The sequence below is a fragment of the Ursus americanus genome, chromosome 6 (genome assembly GCF_024610735.1).
Source record: "Ursus americanus isolate L20-20 chromosome 6, mUrsAme1.1.p, whole genome shotgun sequence".
NCBI lineage: Eukaryota > Metazoa > Chordata > Mammalia > Carnivora > Ursidae > Ursus > Ursus americanus.
In genome coordinates, this window is record NC_142132.1 from 70,230,444 (window position 1) to 70,245,147 (window position 14,704).

General features: G+C 51.7%; 1 protein-coding gene across 1 annotated transcript in view; it reads left to right on the forward strand.

Moving 5' to 3' along the window:
• Nucleotides 1–563: 563 nt before the first annotated feature.
• The window catches only part of SLC35F3 (solute carrier family 35 member F3), a 114,499-nt gene continuing 100,358 nt past the window's right edge, over nucleotides 564–14,704 (forward strand). The window contains exon 1 of the mRNA XM_045783395.2: nucleotides 564–902. Within this exon, the coding sequence (XP_045639351.1) occupies nucleotides 827–902 (76 nt within the window). The 5' untranslated portion in view covers nucleotides 564–826. The remainder of the gene's footprint in view (nucleotides 903–14,704) is intronic.

Sequence of the window (14,704 nt, forward strand, 5' to 3'; positions counted from 1 at the left end):
GAGCTGGGCAGAAATGGAATTTACTCCACCTCCCAGGGAGTTGGGCCTCCCTGGACCCGGGCAGTGGCGGCAGGAACAGAAATCTCAAGCCTTGATTTTCTTGTTGCCACATTGGTCTGTGGACTTTGCATCTTCTTCCCCCCCCCCCCAATTGTTGTCCTCCGAGGCCAGACAAAATAATGGGCTCCTAAACTCTTTCAAAGAAGTTGAACGCAAGCCGTGGGAAGCTTTGCTTCCCCCCCCCTCCCCCCCGACTTCTTCCTGTAAACCACAGTTCAGGACTTGGTGCAGGAAGAGTCAGCTCTCAATCCAAAGTCAGACGCCTCGCTTTTTAAACTCGTGAAACACTGAGGCTAAGTTCTGGGGTCTCCCCTCCCATGAGCTGGTGGCGGAAAAGGGCGGACGGGGAGCCGCTGGCCAGCCCTGCCGCGGGACCGAGGCCACAGCCAGGACAGGGCCGGGAGGGAGGACCTGGGCTGCAGGGCTGGGCGTCCCAGGACGGGGGGCGGAGCAGGTGAGCCCGCGGGGTGGGCGTGGGGAGTGCACTTGTACGTGACGTTGGAGTTTGCAGCAACCTCCAGGCAGGAGCTGTGGGCGCGTGTGTGGAGTGGCTGCGCGGCCAGGGAAGATGTGCTCGGAGGGGCCGCCGCAGTGAGCCCCGCGGCAGCAGGAGCCCGGCCGGCAGCCCCGGGGGCAGGGCCTGAGCGGCCAGCCGCTCGCGCTCCTCCGCGGCCGAGGCCACGGGACCGGACCCGAGAGGCGCGCCCCGGCCGGCCCCAGGATGTAGGCGATCCGCGGAGGCGCTCCTGCAGGCGGACGGCTCATCATGAAGAAGCACTCGGCCCGGGTGGCCCCGCTCAGCGCCTGCAACAGTCCGGTCCTTACCCTCACCAAAGTGGAAGGTAACGGCCAGGGACGGCGGGGGCTGCCGCGGGCTGACGCGAGGTCGCTGCGCCCCGGCGGGGGGGGGGGCCGCCACCCTGCCCGGGCTCCCTGGCTGTGGGTGTCGCCGCGCTCCCCAGGAAGCGTCGCCCGCAGTGCAGCGCCCCATGCCTGCTGCCTGGGAAGGGGGGGCAGCTCGGTAGCTCCCAGGGCCGGGCTGAGCCACTGCGGGGTCTGCGGGGTCTGTGGGGCTGTCCCCGAGCTGCTAGAGCACAGGGCTGGCTCCTTCCTGCGTGGCCCCAGCGCATCTGGCAGCAACAGGGCAGTGGTGGCCTGAGCTGTCCCGAGGCACCTGCCAGTGGGGCCAGGGAGGAGGGGGTCTCGAAGTCAGGAACCAGCGCTCTCCTTCACCCCCCACCACACACACGCACCACTTGAATCCCCTGGGTTTGGAGCATCCCCTCCACTCCCACCCCCACCCCCGGGCAGACCAGAGGTATTGCTCAGCCCGAGGAGAAGGAGATGCTGCCGCAGGCCCAGTCACCTCTCCTGCCCCTGAAGCCCACCAGCCCACCGATGTGACTGCCCAGCTCCGGGAATGGGCAGGCGGGCAGGTGAGAGAGAAGCCACCAGCAGCCTAGAAACAGGTCCTTTCCCGACTCAGAGGAAAGACAGACACGTACTCAGACACAGCTGTTATTCTGCTGTAGTAAAGGGGACCTTCTTTTCTGAAGGGGGGGGGATGCAGAGAGAGACCAGTCTCAGTCCTTAACTGCTTCTAACAGGAGGTGGAATGGCCAGTGTCCGTAGAGCTGGCTGATTTAGCCAAGTGAGGGCTGGGAAGGGGCCGCCAGCCAGTGGGGAGAGGAAGGCAGACCCCCTCCGTTTCCGGCCGTCACATACCCTGACCTCACAGAGCCCAGTGCAACCAGTGCGTAAGGGGAAAGCCCGGTTTCTCCCGTGCCCTGGCACTGCAGCCTGGAGCCCGGCCCTCCATGTGATGGCTTCCAAGGACCTGTACCCCTCACGAGTTCTTGTGTGTTACCGTGAGACAGAACCAGCAAGAACAAGACAGAAGCTAGCAGGGCACTTGTGTACTCGACACACAGCCCTCCTCTGCCAGGAGCCATCCTGGTCCCATTACCCCCATTCTACAGATGAGGACTGTGAGACCCGGAAAGGTGGGATTGACTTGTCTAAGACCTACAGCTAATAGGTGATGAAACAGGAATGGAATCCTGGGCCCTCTGACCCCAACCCACACTGTTCAGAACAGTATTCTGCACTAACCTGCAACTACTGACCTTTTTCATCGTTCTCTGTCTATAGGAGGTTGATTTTTTTTCTGGTCATAGAGCTGTCTCTTCCCCTCCCCCCATCCCCATCTCAGGAAAGACTTAGTATCTGTCATCTACACCTGAATTGAGTGCAGGTGCCAAATTTCCTAAGGGGGTTTGCATTTCCAAGCCTCCTCAGGGACACCGCCCAGATGTATATGCAAGTTGGGAAGGGAAGGGTTAGATATATTTTTCCCTTAGGGAACGTGGAAGTGTCTACTCACTCCTGGGGTCCTTGTGGGAAGTCACCCCATGTCCCCCTTTCAAGTAAGGCAGGTGGGTGCTGCTCCCCAGCAATAGTGTCACCCTGGTAATCCCCAGCCCATCGTGCAGGACAGGTCTGAGCTGCACTTGGAGTCAGGCTGGACCCGGATGGTGAGGTCACCCAGGCTCCGTGCCGTGACCCCAGAGGTGCTGCAGGAGGCAGCGAGCAACATGCCAGACCCAGGTTCACCTTCAGGGAATAAAACTGGGGAGACCCTTCCGCAGTTCCCTTAGGGCTGCTGTCAGGCGGACTTTGAGCTTCCTGTCCACGCTGACAACCTTCGCAAGCCATGGACTTGGTTTTTTTAACCAACATCGGCATGTCCCTGTGTGTGGGTAGTGGACAGTGTGTTTAACTGAGAATCAGAGAGATCAGGGATTAGGACTGTGCTCTTCCCCCGGTGCCATTGGACTTGTGTAAACCATGAATCCTGGGCCTCAGTTGCCTGGTTTGAGCCCTGGTACAACAGAATAACAACCTACCTCAGCTGACTTTCGGGAATGCAGCGAGGTAGGCTGGGTGCTAATGCCTAGCACCTATCTGGCATACAGTAGATGCTTAATAAATGTCTGGCAGTCTTCCTACCACAGATTGTCTTGCGCCTTCAGCAAACCTTCTTGCTGTTCTCAAGGAGTACATGTGTGTGGATGGTATCTAGAAGCATCTGCCTGGTTCCAGGGATACTAGAAAGCCCCCAGTTCCTGTTATGTATGGGATCCCAAAGTGTATGTCAGCAGAAGTCCTCAGGGCATGCCTGGGCCTACGCGTAGCATGTTTTTCTCTGCCTGGTTTGCTCTCCCCCCCTTTTGGGTGTTTTTGTTCAATTTGGCTTTTGGTCTATTTTTTGAAACATTTGCATCTCGTGTGCTTGCTGTGGAAGTGCTGACTCATTTTGTTTTGCCTTGGAAGCACAGGGCAAGGTGGCCCCCAAACTGTGGCTGTTTCTGTGTGGATGGTAGACAGGCTAACAGTGACGGAGCGCGGCCAGCAAGGAGTATTTATTAGGGTTTGGAGTGTGTCTTCTGTGGGGAGGCAAGAAGGCACCAGCCCGAGGTACATATAAAACCAAAATAGAAAATGCAATGCTTGGTTGAACTTCAACACAGGAAAATGGACAAGATGACTTCATTTACTCAATAAATACCACGTCCAACCCTACTCCGTCCTACTCCGCGTCCCTCGTCTACATAGCGAGGCCCTAGAAATGCAAAAATGAGCAACATTACCTTCATTCCCTTAAGGAAGTTTTAGTCTAGAGGAAAAGAGACATACAGATATATTTTCTAGTATAAGATAGTAAGTTCTGGCTCAAAGCTAAGAACAGAGTGCCACGGGGACACTGATAGTTAAGTAATGTGAGCAGGCCCTCCTGAGGAGAGGGCCTTTCTGAGCAGGAGGAGGCCTGTCTGAGGAGGAAGCTTTCTGAGGTAGAGGTGTTGTAACCGAAGTGAGAAAACTTGTCAGGCACAGAAGGGAGGGAAGGCTGTTTCAGGCAGAAGGAATGGGGTGTGCACACGCTTGGCCAGGAAGCCTGAGAAGGAGAGAGCAGCTGGGCCCCGGTTAGGGCTTGAGGCTTGAAAAGTAGTTTCCAGCCAGGTTGATGGCATCTGTCCCGTCTGACAGCATATCTCGTTCTCATATCCTTTTCCTCTCTTTCCCATCAGACTCAGACACTGAATATCGATCAGTAACACGTCTCTAGTCGGGGAGTATTTCCTGGGATCATCTATGTTCACAACCAGCTAATTCACGTTCGATACAGTTCCATTCAGTAGGAATTAGTAGTTGAGAACAGCATAACAGATTTCCCCAAGAGGCCGGCAACATGCAGTCAGGTGGGAAGAGGGGAAGAGTGAGGGCTTTGAAATTAGATGGACGGGCTTAATGCCTGCCTCTCCTGCTGAGCCAAATAACTTTGGCAAATGATTGAAGCTCAGTGGGAATCCGTTCTCTCATATGGAAATGAGCAGGACAATACAGTCCCTCTTACTAATGAGAGTCATCCTTTTGGGCTGATGAGCCCACCACGTTGCAGGCACTCGGTTTGGGGAGATCGCTACCTTATTGCTATTTGGCCCAAAGGAAGGATAGGCATCGTCCCCCCAGTTTATAGACAAGGAAGCTGAGTTTCAGAGAAAGCATTCATGTGGGGTCATGTGGTTGGAAAGCAAGGGTGCCGGGCACCATGTCCGTATCTACGTGGCTCCACAATGTTGCAACACCTCGGTACAACTGCATTTCATAGGAGGAGTGGTGAGAGTTTGATCTGTTCTGGGCACCTTATAGCGCTCAGGAAATGTGTGCTCACTGGAGCTCCAAATACAATAGGAGGTAGAGGTCTGGACCATCCCTGGGGCTCCCTGTTGTTGATGTTCTTAGTACTTCTGCCCTGGGGCAGTCCGCCTGTCTCAGCACCCCCCAGTGTAGGTGTGGCTACTTTGTTTCTATTTATGGGGTGGGCTGTCATCCTGGGAGGCTCCTCGGTCATGTAAGTAGACACCCAGCCCTGTTGGTCCAATCTGAGAGGAGTCTTGAAAAATATACTGCTGAAGTGTTCTGTACCCAAAAAGGTTTCCCAGGTTGAATTGGCCGAGACCTGAAACCTCAATGGCAAAAGTCACTTGTATATTGAACAAATATGTTACCCAATCGGATATTACTGAGGATGAACCAGATATCACTGAGGATGCCAGGGGGAGTCAGTCATCATCCTTGACTCAACAGAGCTTCCAAACAAGTGAGAAATGTCACAAATGCATATAAATAACAATTACATGTTGGAATCTAATTTTTTTTTTAATTCCATGAAAGGGTTGTAAAATAAATGGCGTGTTTCAGCAGAGGGTGAGCTCGCTTCTGGCTGGGTCGCAGGTGGCCACTATGCAGCTCTCTTGCCCCCAGTACCCCCCACTTGCCGAAATGACATAATCTAACGACAGTCTTTCCCGTTGAGCCTGGATGTGGCCTCAGAATCCTCTTCCTCATCCCAGCCCAGGTGATGACAGTCCATTCTTTGGACTTGGACTTCAGCACGAGCAGGGCGGCGAGGAGGAGGCTGTTCCGTGCCCTCTGCTGTCACGGGCGGGAGGTACGAACACAGCGTTGCTGGGAGAGGCAGCCCGCAGACAGAGGTGCAGAGCCGGGACAGGCTGGCACCTGCAAGCCGCCTGCTGGGGCCAGAGCTCACCTTAGTGGCAGAAGCTGGGGGAGGGATGGGGCCAGGGTTCGGAGGCTTCCTGAGTGCTGGGCTCAGGAGAGGAGATGGAAGCAGGTAGAAAGGGGAAAGGCACCGTCGAAGTCTGAGAAAATCGGACAGTCTTCTATAGCTGGCTGTTCAAAATGGGTCACGAAGTCTGTTTCAACAGTCACAATAAATATTTTTAATAAAGGATATTTAGGATAGAATCAAAAATACCAAAGTGTCTCACAGACACAGTTTCAGTCAGAGGGCTGGAAAGGGAGCCATCAAAGACGGCTCTGAAGGTTAAGCCTGAGCACCTCAGGGAACAGACCTGCCGTGAACGGCAACAGGAGCAGCGAGGGTCGGAGGGGGAAGCACACCCGTGAGGGAGAGACCAGAAGTCAGATGTAGACGGGCTGTGCTGGAAGCTTCAGGAGCAAATGGGCAGGCATGGGTTCCTGACAGCCGCAGGCATTTGGAAGACAGCGAGGGCAGGAGAGAAGTCTTGACGGGCTGCACCAGAGGACCTACATCATGTGACATCATAGAAACCCCGAGAAGGGAGTGCGATGTGGTATCACATCCAGCCGAGGAGGGCGGGTTTGCAGTAACCATTTGAAGCGGGTTCTGGTCTGTAAGCCTGTTTGCAAGGGGCGAGTGTTGGGTGAGGGAGAGGAACAGCAACTGTGGGATCGTGGGTTAATGTGTTTGGCAGTGAGAGCAGTTTTCTACCTTCAGAGAGTTTTGAGAAAGCCGGGCATTGCTGTAAACCCAAGGAAGGAGCTTCCAGCACAGGTGTGAGGTTGCCCCAAGAGAAAGGTGGTTGATGCAGCAGTGGGCTGGGGCTGGGGAGGGGGTGGGGCAAGAGGCATGGGGAGTGAGGGGGAGAACAAGATGAGAGAAGGGGCGGTTGGCTTTGAAAAGGGGAAAGAGGAGATGATGGGCGAAGGCACAGAGAACTGTGGACATGCGGGGGAGGGAAGTCAGGGGTCTGGGCTGGTGGCGTTGATCTTCTCTGTGACGTTGGAGGGGAATCGTCTGCCCAAAATCATCGATGGGGCCTGGAGGCCTGCAGAGGTGGGCACGGGTTCAGGATAGCTGCGTTGGAAGAGCCGAGAAGAGATGTAGTTCTTAAAAGCCTTTCTGGCGAGTGACACGTTTTCACTGGTTAAGACATCGTGTGACTCGGGAGAAGAGAGCGGGGAAGAACGCTGGGTGAGGGTCAGGACCCTGACCTCTCCTTCCTGCTCCCCCACTTGCTAATTAATACACCAGACGTGTCGTCTCCCCTCTCAGAGCCCAGCCTTCTCTTCTCTGAAAAGATAGGGGATTAGAATAGATCTATTGGCTCTTTCACAGGAAACACTCCCTGAGTCTATTAAGTAGCTTACTCATTAGCAGAGATGGGCTTATCTGATTAAAACCCTTCAGTGGCTATCCTCAGAGTGCAGAGCTCTGAGAAAATGAAACCAGGGACAAATAAGAGGTTTGGGTGTGCGCGTGTACGTGCGTGCTTGTGTGTGTGTGTGTGTGTGTGTGTGTGTGCTCGCAGGCAAGCGCGTTCATGCGGATGCACGTACTTTCAGGGTGACTTTGGAATTTGACCATGGGAAGGGAAGCCCAGCTACGTGAGTACAACTTGCCCCGTGAATCTTCAGCGGGAGGGAACTGCTGGGTGTTGCAAACAAAAGCATAGGACCTCAGAGAGAAGGTGCAACTTCCAGGCTTTGCTCGTGGCAGGCCGGGGTGTTTTCATAGAGAAGCCTCATAGCTCAGGATTAGCTGAGCCACGTCAGCCTCGGTTGGTGCAGAAGGTGGGAGATAAAGCCTCGGAGGAGGAGTTTCACAGCTTAAGGCCGACCCTACTTTCTGTCCTCTAGCGAGCACGTTCAGTCCTGCCTGTGCCTGACTGTGCTGAGAAGCTGGTGTGTGTATCAGAAAACAGTGCTTCCTTCTTCAAGATAAATTGAATAAGTTCCCATGCCACCAGTTAAAACATGACCCTGCTGTCCGGCTCCCGCCAGGGGAGAAGGCCCCAGGGCGCACCCCTTCCTTCCTGCAGAGCTGCATTCTGCCCGGAGGGGCCATCCCTGCCAGGAGCCTGCCCTCTTGTGACACGGTGGCTCTCCCTGTGAGCCCCACCAGCCTGAACTCCAGTCCAAGGAAAAACGTCCGCAATGGGCAGTGTGTGCATGCTTGCGTGTGTCTGTGTACGGGTCATTGAGGCCCAAAATATCCCCAGCCTGCATGCAGTGGGCACCTGCTGTGTGTGCAGGGGTGCGATGGGCCAAGGCCACGCACATGGTGAGGTTCCCCAGGGCTGCACAGACCACGCCTGGCAGGGCGTGTGGATTCAGACGGGATGCCCGCAAGCTGGCTGAAACACAGCCCTTGCTCCCCTCCCACGGCAGACGTTGACCTTTCCTTCCCCAGGGCACATAAGCCTTTATTTAAAGCTTACCTGTAGCCAGCCATTGTCCCACATGTCACGATCGCCTGAGGCTGTGTACGCGCCAGGATTGTCTTAAATCCACTGAGTGAGGGAGCATTGTTTGGACACTTACGGATCCTGTGGGGACCTCCAAGGAAATGGGGAATGGGGTGCAAATGCCTAAGCAGATGTCTGAGATCTCTTCACTGACATGGACAAGGTGGCAGGGGCAGCCGGTCGGACGAAGGCCTGATTCAGTCCAGCTCGATGACTGCCACAGGGTAGGGCTTCAGGGCGATCGGGGAGAAGCCTCCCAGCACCCCACTCCACCCCCCAAAGGCAGCCTTCATTCCCCTCCCAGTTCTGTATCTGCACCCGGGAAAGAATTCGGGTTTTTAAAAACAACATTGCAGCTGCCATGTGTTCCGTCTTCCGCAGACTGCCTCCGGGACTCGCTTTCCAACGAAGGCATAAGCGAGGCGCGGCAGGCGCACACGTGCGAGGTAGTATCTGATACGTGACATCTAGTAAGCAGTGCAGTTATTTCTCCTCCTCAAAGGTTATCGGACTACGTACTCTGTCATCCGCAGCTTGTCCCCACATCCTGCACGGTGGCGTGCACGGTCCATGCGTCACACCCCCACCAGCCCAGGGCCCACCGCAGGGACATCCCCACGTTCATCCACAGGCTGGGTGACTTCGACAGCAGACACTGATTTTCTCGGTTCTGGAGGCTGGAAGTCCAAGATCAGGGCGTTAGCAGACTTGGTTCCTGGCTTGTAGATGGCCACCCCCTCTCTGTCCTCAGGTGGCCTTCCTTCCACGTGCGCACAGGGAGAGCGTGAGAATGAGTGCTCTGCTCGCTCCTCTTAGAAGGCCACACCGTATCAGATCAGGGTCCCACCCTTACAACCTCATTTGACCTTAATTACTTTCTTAGAGGCTCCATCTCCAAAAGCAGCACCCTGAGGGGGTCGGGCTGCCGTGTGTGAATTTGGTGGGGAGGGCACAAACAGCCAGTGCCACACAACCTCCGTTCCTGGGGGCTGAGTCCTGGCCCAGAGTCCCACACCCAGTCAGGCTCTTCCAAGTTTAAAAACAGACCCTGTCGTCTGGAAACGTGAAGTCCGTTTTTAGTGATCCCCGCTTCTGACGGGGGCGTTGGGCACCATGACCCTACATAAATGGTCCCCCTGCTTGTGCTCTCTCACTCTGTCAAAGAAATAAAATCTTAAAGAAAAAAGATTTATTTATTTGAGAGGGAGTGAGAGAGAGCACGAGCTGGGGGAGAGGCGTATGGAGAGAGAGAGGCAGACTCCCCGCTGAGCAGGGAGCCTGACCCGGGGCTCCATCCCAGGACCCTGAGATGATGGCCCAAGCCGAAGGCAGACACTTAACTGACTGAGCCACCCAGTCACCCCAGCCTCCAACTTCAATTACCTGTGGATTCTGTTCTTTCCCTGTGCCCAGTGCTAGTCAGGAGCATGCCTGGGGCCTCAGCCGTGTCCGAATAATGGGAGTATTTTCTGACCGCAAATCCAGAAGTCCAAACAGATGGTCTGGCAAGTTCAGGTGGGCCTAATGGGTAAGGATATGTGAAATGGGGATTGCTTTGGGACATCCAGTGCCTGTAGTGGCCTTATACATGTGACAGCCTCTTCTTCCGTCTTCCCCAAGCCACTACTTTAAAGAAAACAAATAACAACAACAACAAACAGTCACATGTCAACTCACTGAGCAAGTATCTAAAGAGGATGTGAGATAAAACCAGAAGTGCATTTTTAGGAGATGAATTACACTTGCTAACGGCCATAAACAAAAGCTTTCTACGAGGGGTGCCTGGGTGCACAGCGGTTAAGCGTCTGCCTTCGGCTCAGGGCGTGATCCCGGCGTTCTGGGATCGAGCCCCACGTCAGGCTCTTCCGCTATGAGTCTGCTTCTTCCTCTCCCACTCCCCCTGCTTGTGTTCCCTCTCTCGCTGGCTGTCTCTATCTCTGTCGAATAAATAAATTTTTTTTAAAAAATCTTTAAAAAAAAAAAGCTTTCTACGAAGCTCTTCGTTTTACGAAAGCTATTTAGTTGGGTGGCCTGACCCAAAACTGGCGTATGTATCAGTGATCAATAAACGGAAATGTAGGCCCTCTTCCCCTGGGCCGTCCAGGAAAAACAGAGAGCAGGCTCTAGTTCCCAGAGCAGCTCTCCACCGTGTCCTGTTTGGATGGAGCTGGAGACACTGAGCCCTCTGAGACGTGGACACGTAGGCCTCCACTTTGTGCTTCACGGTAGCAATATTTATTAATTTCAATAAATATTAGTGGGATAAGTAGACCCGAAACATAGCTAGTCCACCCAAGAGGAATGAAAACATAGTAGTCACACAGAGAATTTTATGTCAGCATTCACAGCAGTGTCATTCACAATAGCCAAAAATGGGAAATGACACGCATGTCCATCAGCTGACGAACAGAGAAACACAGCGTAAGAATGTCCGTACAGCAGAACACTCCCCGGCCGTGAAAGAGAATGAGCTGTGGCCACGTGCTGCAACGTGGATGAACCCCGAAGACCTTATGGTAAATGAAAGAAGCCAGATGCAGAAGTCACATAGGAAATATCCAGAATAGGCAAATCTGTAGAGATAGCAGCCTGTGGCTGCCTGAGATTGAGGGCGGGAGGGGGTGGTGGCAGAAGGGGGGCATCAGGACTCATTTTGATGTGATGGAAATGTTCTAAGACTGGATAGCAGTGATCGTCTCACAGCTCTGTAAACTTAATGACAATTGTGAATTGTACCCCTACAACAAGTGAATTTTATGACTATGAATGTATACCTCAAAAAAGCTATAAAATATAGCTATATAAATCTCACTGATGGAGGTGTCATTGGGGGCTGCCCCCTCCTGGTCTCTGTACAAGGGAATCACCTGTGCTTCCAGAAGGCTGGAACCATGCCAGCCAATGGGCCTTTGATCCCAGCTCTGGGTCTCTTACCCCTAAGACATGACTCGGGCACTTTCTAAGTACAAACTTCCCAGATGCTTTTTCATAGAGAGTGTCACCAAGGGTCCACTTATTCTCAGGGACCTCAAAGAAAAGTTAGTCTTCTCCTGGAAGTTTGGAAGGGCCATTTTATGGGAACTTTAAGAGTGAATGCTCTTCCAGTTTTTCTTGCTTTCTCATTATAGAAATGGACTTTCACTGAATAAACATGGAAAGTCTCCAATTCATCATTTTCTCAGGGGAAAGCAGTGGGCAACTCATTAGACAAAGGACTTGCCTTGGTCTCAGAGTGAGTTGGTCGCTAAACCAGACCTCCAGCTCACCCATTAGGACCTCGAGTTTCCTCGTCCTGAGCAGACCAGGTCTCTAGGAGCTGCTTGTACTTGGCGCAAGATTGTGAATGCTTTCTGAGTGCTGGTAGGAGACCAGCATTGAGAGTGATTTTGCAGGTGGTAGGACTGATGCATGGTATCAATAAATTGCCTCTCTCAGAGACCAGAGCTCAGGATGGAAGTTCATGCATGGATATGGTTACATCTCACCATGCCATGGAGTACACATTGTGCACAAGAGAACACTCCTCCAACACACACACACACACACACACACACACACACCTTTTTCTACAATGGCCTGTGGAAGCAATTCAGGCAACAGAACAGGGAAGACCCACCCATCCCCCGGTGCTTCTGAATGAATTACATGGCATAACCAAAAGGAGGTGCTTGGTTCCACCATTACTGCATGTATGACCATTGGGCCAGAGTGTATAATCTACTTTGAGTTGCTCCCAGAACTGTTGGCTGAAGGGCAAGGTTAGGATGGAAGGCACAAGATCATCAGTAGAGGGGTAGTTAGTGGAGTGGGAGGTTGTTGGAGAGGGCGGGTGACATAAATAGCATCCCTAGTCGTATAATAATGGTCGAAGTTGCTGGGACAGGAAACAGCATGAAGCTAATTCAGCACTGATGTCTTTGAGGCAATCTGCTGTTATGTATACTGGAGGAGGGATAGCAAATGCAGAGGAATCACGTGACTTGCAACTTAGGATGGGAAGGAAAGTCAGCAAAAGTTTCCTGCACTTGAAGATTTGAGAGGCTTTTGAGAAGGGATACTGCCCACCCCTCTCGTTGTAATTCCTCCTCTCTGAAACCTGCATAAATGGAACAGTGCATTGAAAATGACCCTGAGAATGACGCGTGACGTGGGATGCATTTGCTGTCCTTCAAGTAGTGGAGAATGAGCGCGCCTGCAAACCAAACTTACTGTATCACTCTGTACTTATTCCTTAACTCATTTTAACTGTCGTTACAGACACTGGGGCCCGAACTTCCTAATACAGTAGGACTAATATCTGAATTTTCTCTGGTCCTTTTGGTCTGAATGTCTGACCAAGGCAAGATTGGGTGTCCCAGTGGGGCAAAGTGGCAGTGGCTCTCAGATCCCACGGCCTTGCTCCCTGCCCCTCAGCAGACCAGGTGTATTTCTGACCCTGAACTTTGTTCCCTTTTTTACTCAGAGCCTTTCTGTCTTTCAAGACCCAGGCCAGGCTTCTGCTTCATCTGGTTCTTTTCACTGTTATCACAGCCCACGCTGGTCACGCTCTGTTCAGGATTTCCGCTACAGCCAAAATCTGTTCTGCACATAATTGTTCTGTAATGCTTTCATAGGTCTGTTTTGTCACAGACAGACTGTAAGTTCCTGAAGAACAGTAATCATGCTTTATATTTGTTTTATTGACTGTCCGGAGCTCTTGGCACGGGGTGGATGCTTCATGGCCGTTCCCCAGCCGACTGAGATGTGCCTACGATACGTCACACTGTATGTAGCCCTATGCGGTTAAATGAATGCTGGATGAAACATAACATGATCCCAGTTTTGCTGCGAGTGTGTGTGTGTGTGTGTGTGTGTGTGTGTGTGTGTGTGTGGTGCAAAGACACACAAGACTGGGAAAAATGCAGCAAAATCTCAACAGTATTATCTCTGGGTACTCAGATTAGTTTGTATTCCTTATTATTTATGCTCTTCAGTACTTCTCTAAACTACTTACAAAGAATATTTTTACTTTATGGGAAGTAGGTCTACTCTAACAGAAGTATTAGGAATGAGTGAGGTAATGAAGCTGATAAATAATTATTATGATCATAAGAAGCTCAGTATAGTGAAATGGGAAGTTTGCGATGAATTTGGTTTTGATGCCTAGGATTCTTTGTGGGTCTATGCCAGTGTTTCCCAAAGGGTTGTTCCAAGGGGCACCATTCCTACCATAGGTGTTACATTTAAATAATATGGGAAACAAGGGCACCTAGCTGGCTCAGTTGGTTAGGCAGCCAACTCTTGATTTCAGCTCAGGTCATGATCTCAGGGTCATGAGATCGAGTCCCACATCAGGCTCCACGTTCGAGTAGGCTTGAGATTCTCTCCCTCTCCCTCTGCCCCTCCCCCCACTCACGCATGCTTTTTCTCTCTCTCTCTCTAAAGTAAAGAAATAAGTCTTTACAAATAATAATGATAATAATATGGGAAACACACATCCTGTAGCTGTGGAAATTCACAATGTCCATTAGCCCTGAATGTTCCTAAAGCAAAGGAACCTGGCTCTGATCTACCTAGTATTTCCCAAACTTTTCTGATCATGGAATCCTTTTTACTTTTTTTTTTTTTTAGATTTTATTTATTTATTCGACAGAGATAGAGACAGCCAGCGAGAGAGGGAACACAAGCAGGGGGAGTGGGAGAGGAAGAAGCAGGCTTATAGCGGAGGAGCCTGATGTGGGGCTCGATCCCATAACTCCAGGATCACGCCCTGAGCCGAAAGCAGACGCTTAACCGTTGTGCCACCCAGGCGCCCCATGGAATCCTTTTTTCTTATAGTGCCTGTTAACATGTTGGGAAGCGTTGTCCTATCTGATTTTTAAAGAATAGCATAGATTTTGGTCTTGAATGTCTTTATTTTGCTTGTATATTATTAATATTCCCTTGATGAAATGATCTGAAAGGGTGACAAAATTAAGAGTATGACTTCTTTATTCCAAATCTATGGGAGCATTTTAACACAATATCACAGGATTTGGTAACTTTCTTTGTCATCACACCAGGACACAGCATCTGTCATCACTTAATTCTTTAAGTTTTAAAACTGTATTTGCCACAATCAAGAACTAAAACACGATGAAGACAATGAAGAAAAAAACAGGCCATAAGCCTGAATCTATTCACCCTCCTCCAGAGTCTGTCTTCAGTAGGAAGTTAGTCGTGTGAAACTGAATTTTCTTTTTCTGCAGATTTTTTTTTCATCTCCATAATTATCTTTCCCATATGAGTTTTTGACAATGGTAATGATCGTTGAGAGATCACCCCCAGCACTGCTTGGACATTATCCCAGTAACGAAAGGTGGCAGGGCTCACTCACGATATCAGGTAATCAGTGTATAAATTGAAATGTGCGTGCTTCTGTCTGAAACTGAACTTGCCTTAAGTTGTGGGGATTCACTGGGAGCGACGTCCAGGCATCCTGGTGGGAGGGCTAACGCAGAACTCGGCCTTGCTTTTGCCCTTCCGTGCCTCTCCCTGCCCTCCATCCCATGACAGGAACACACACCTTGCTG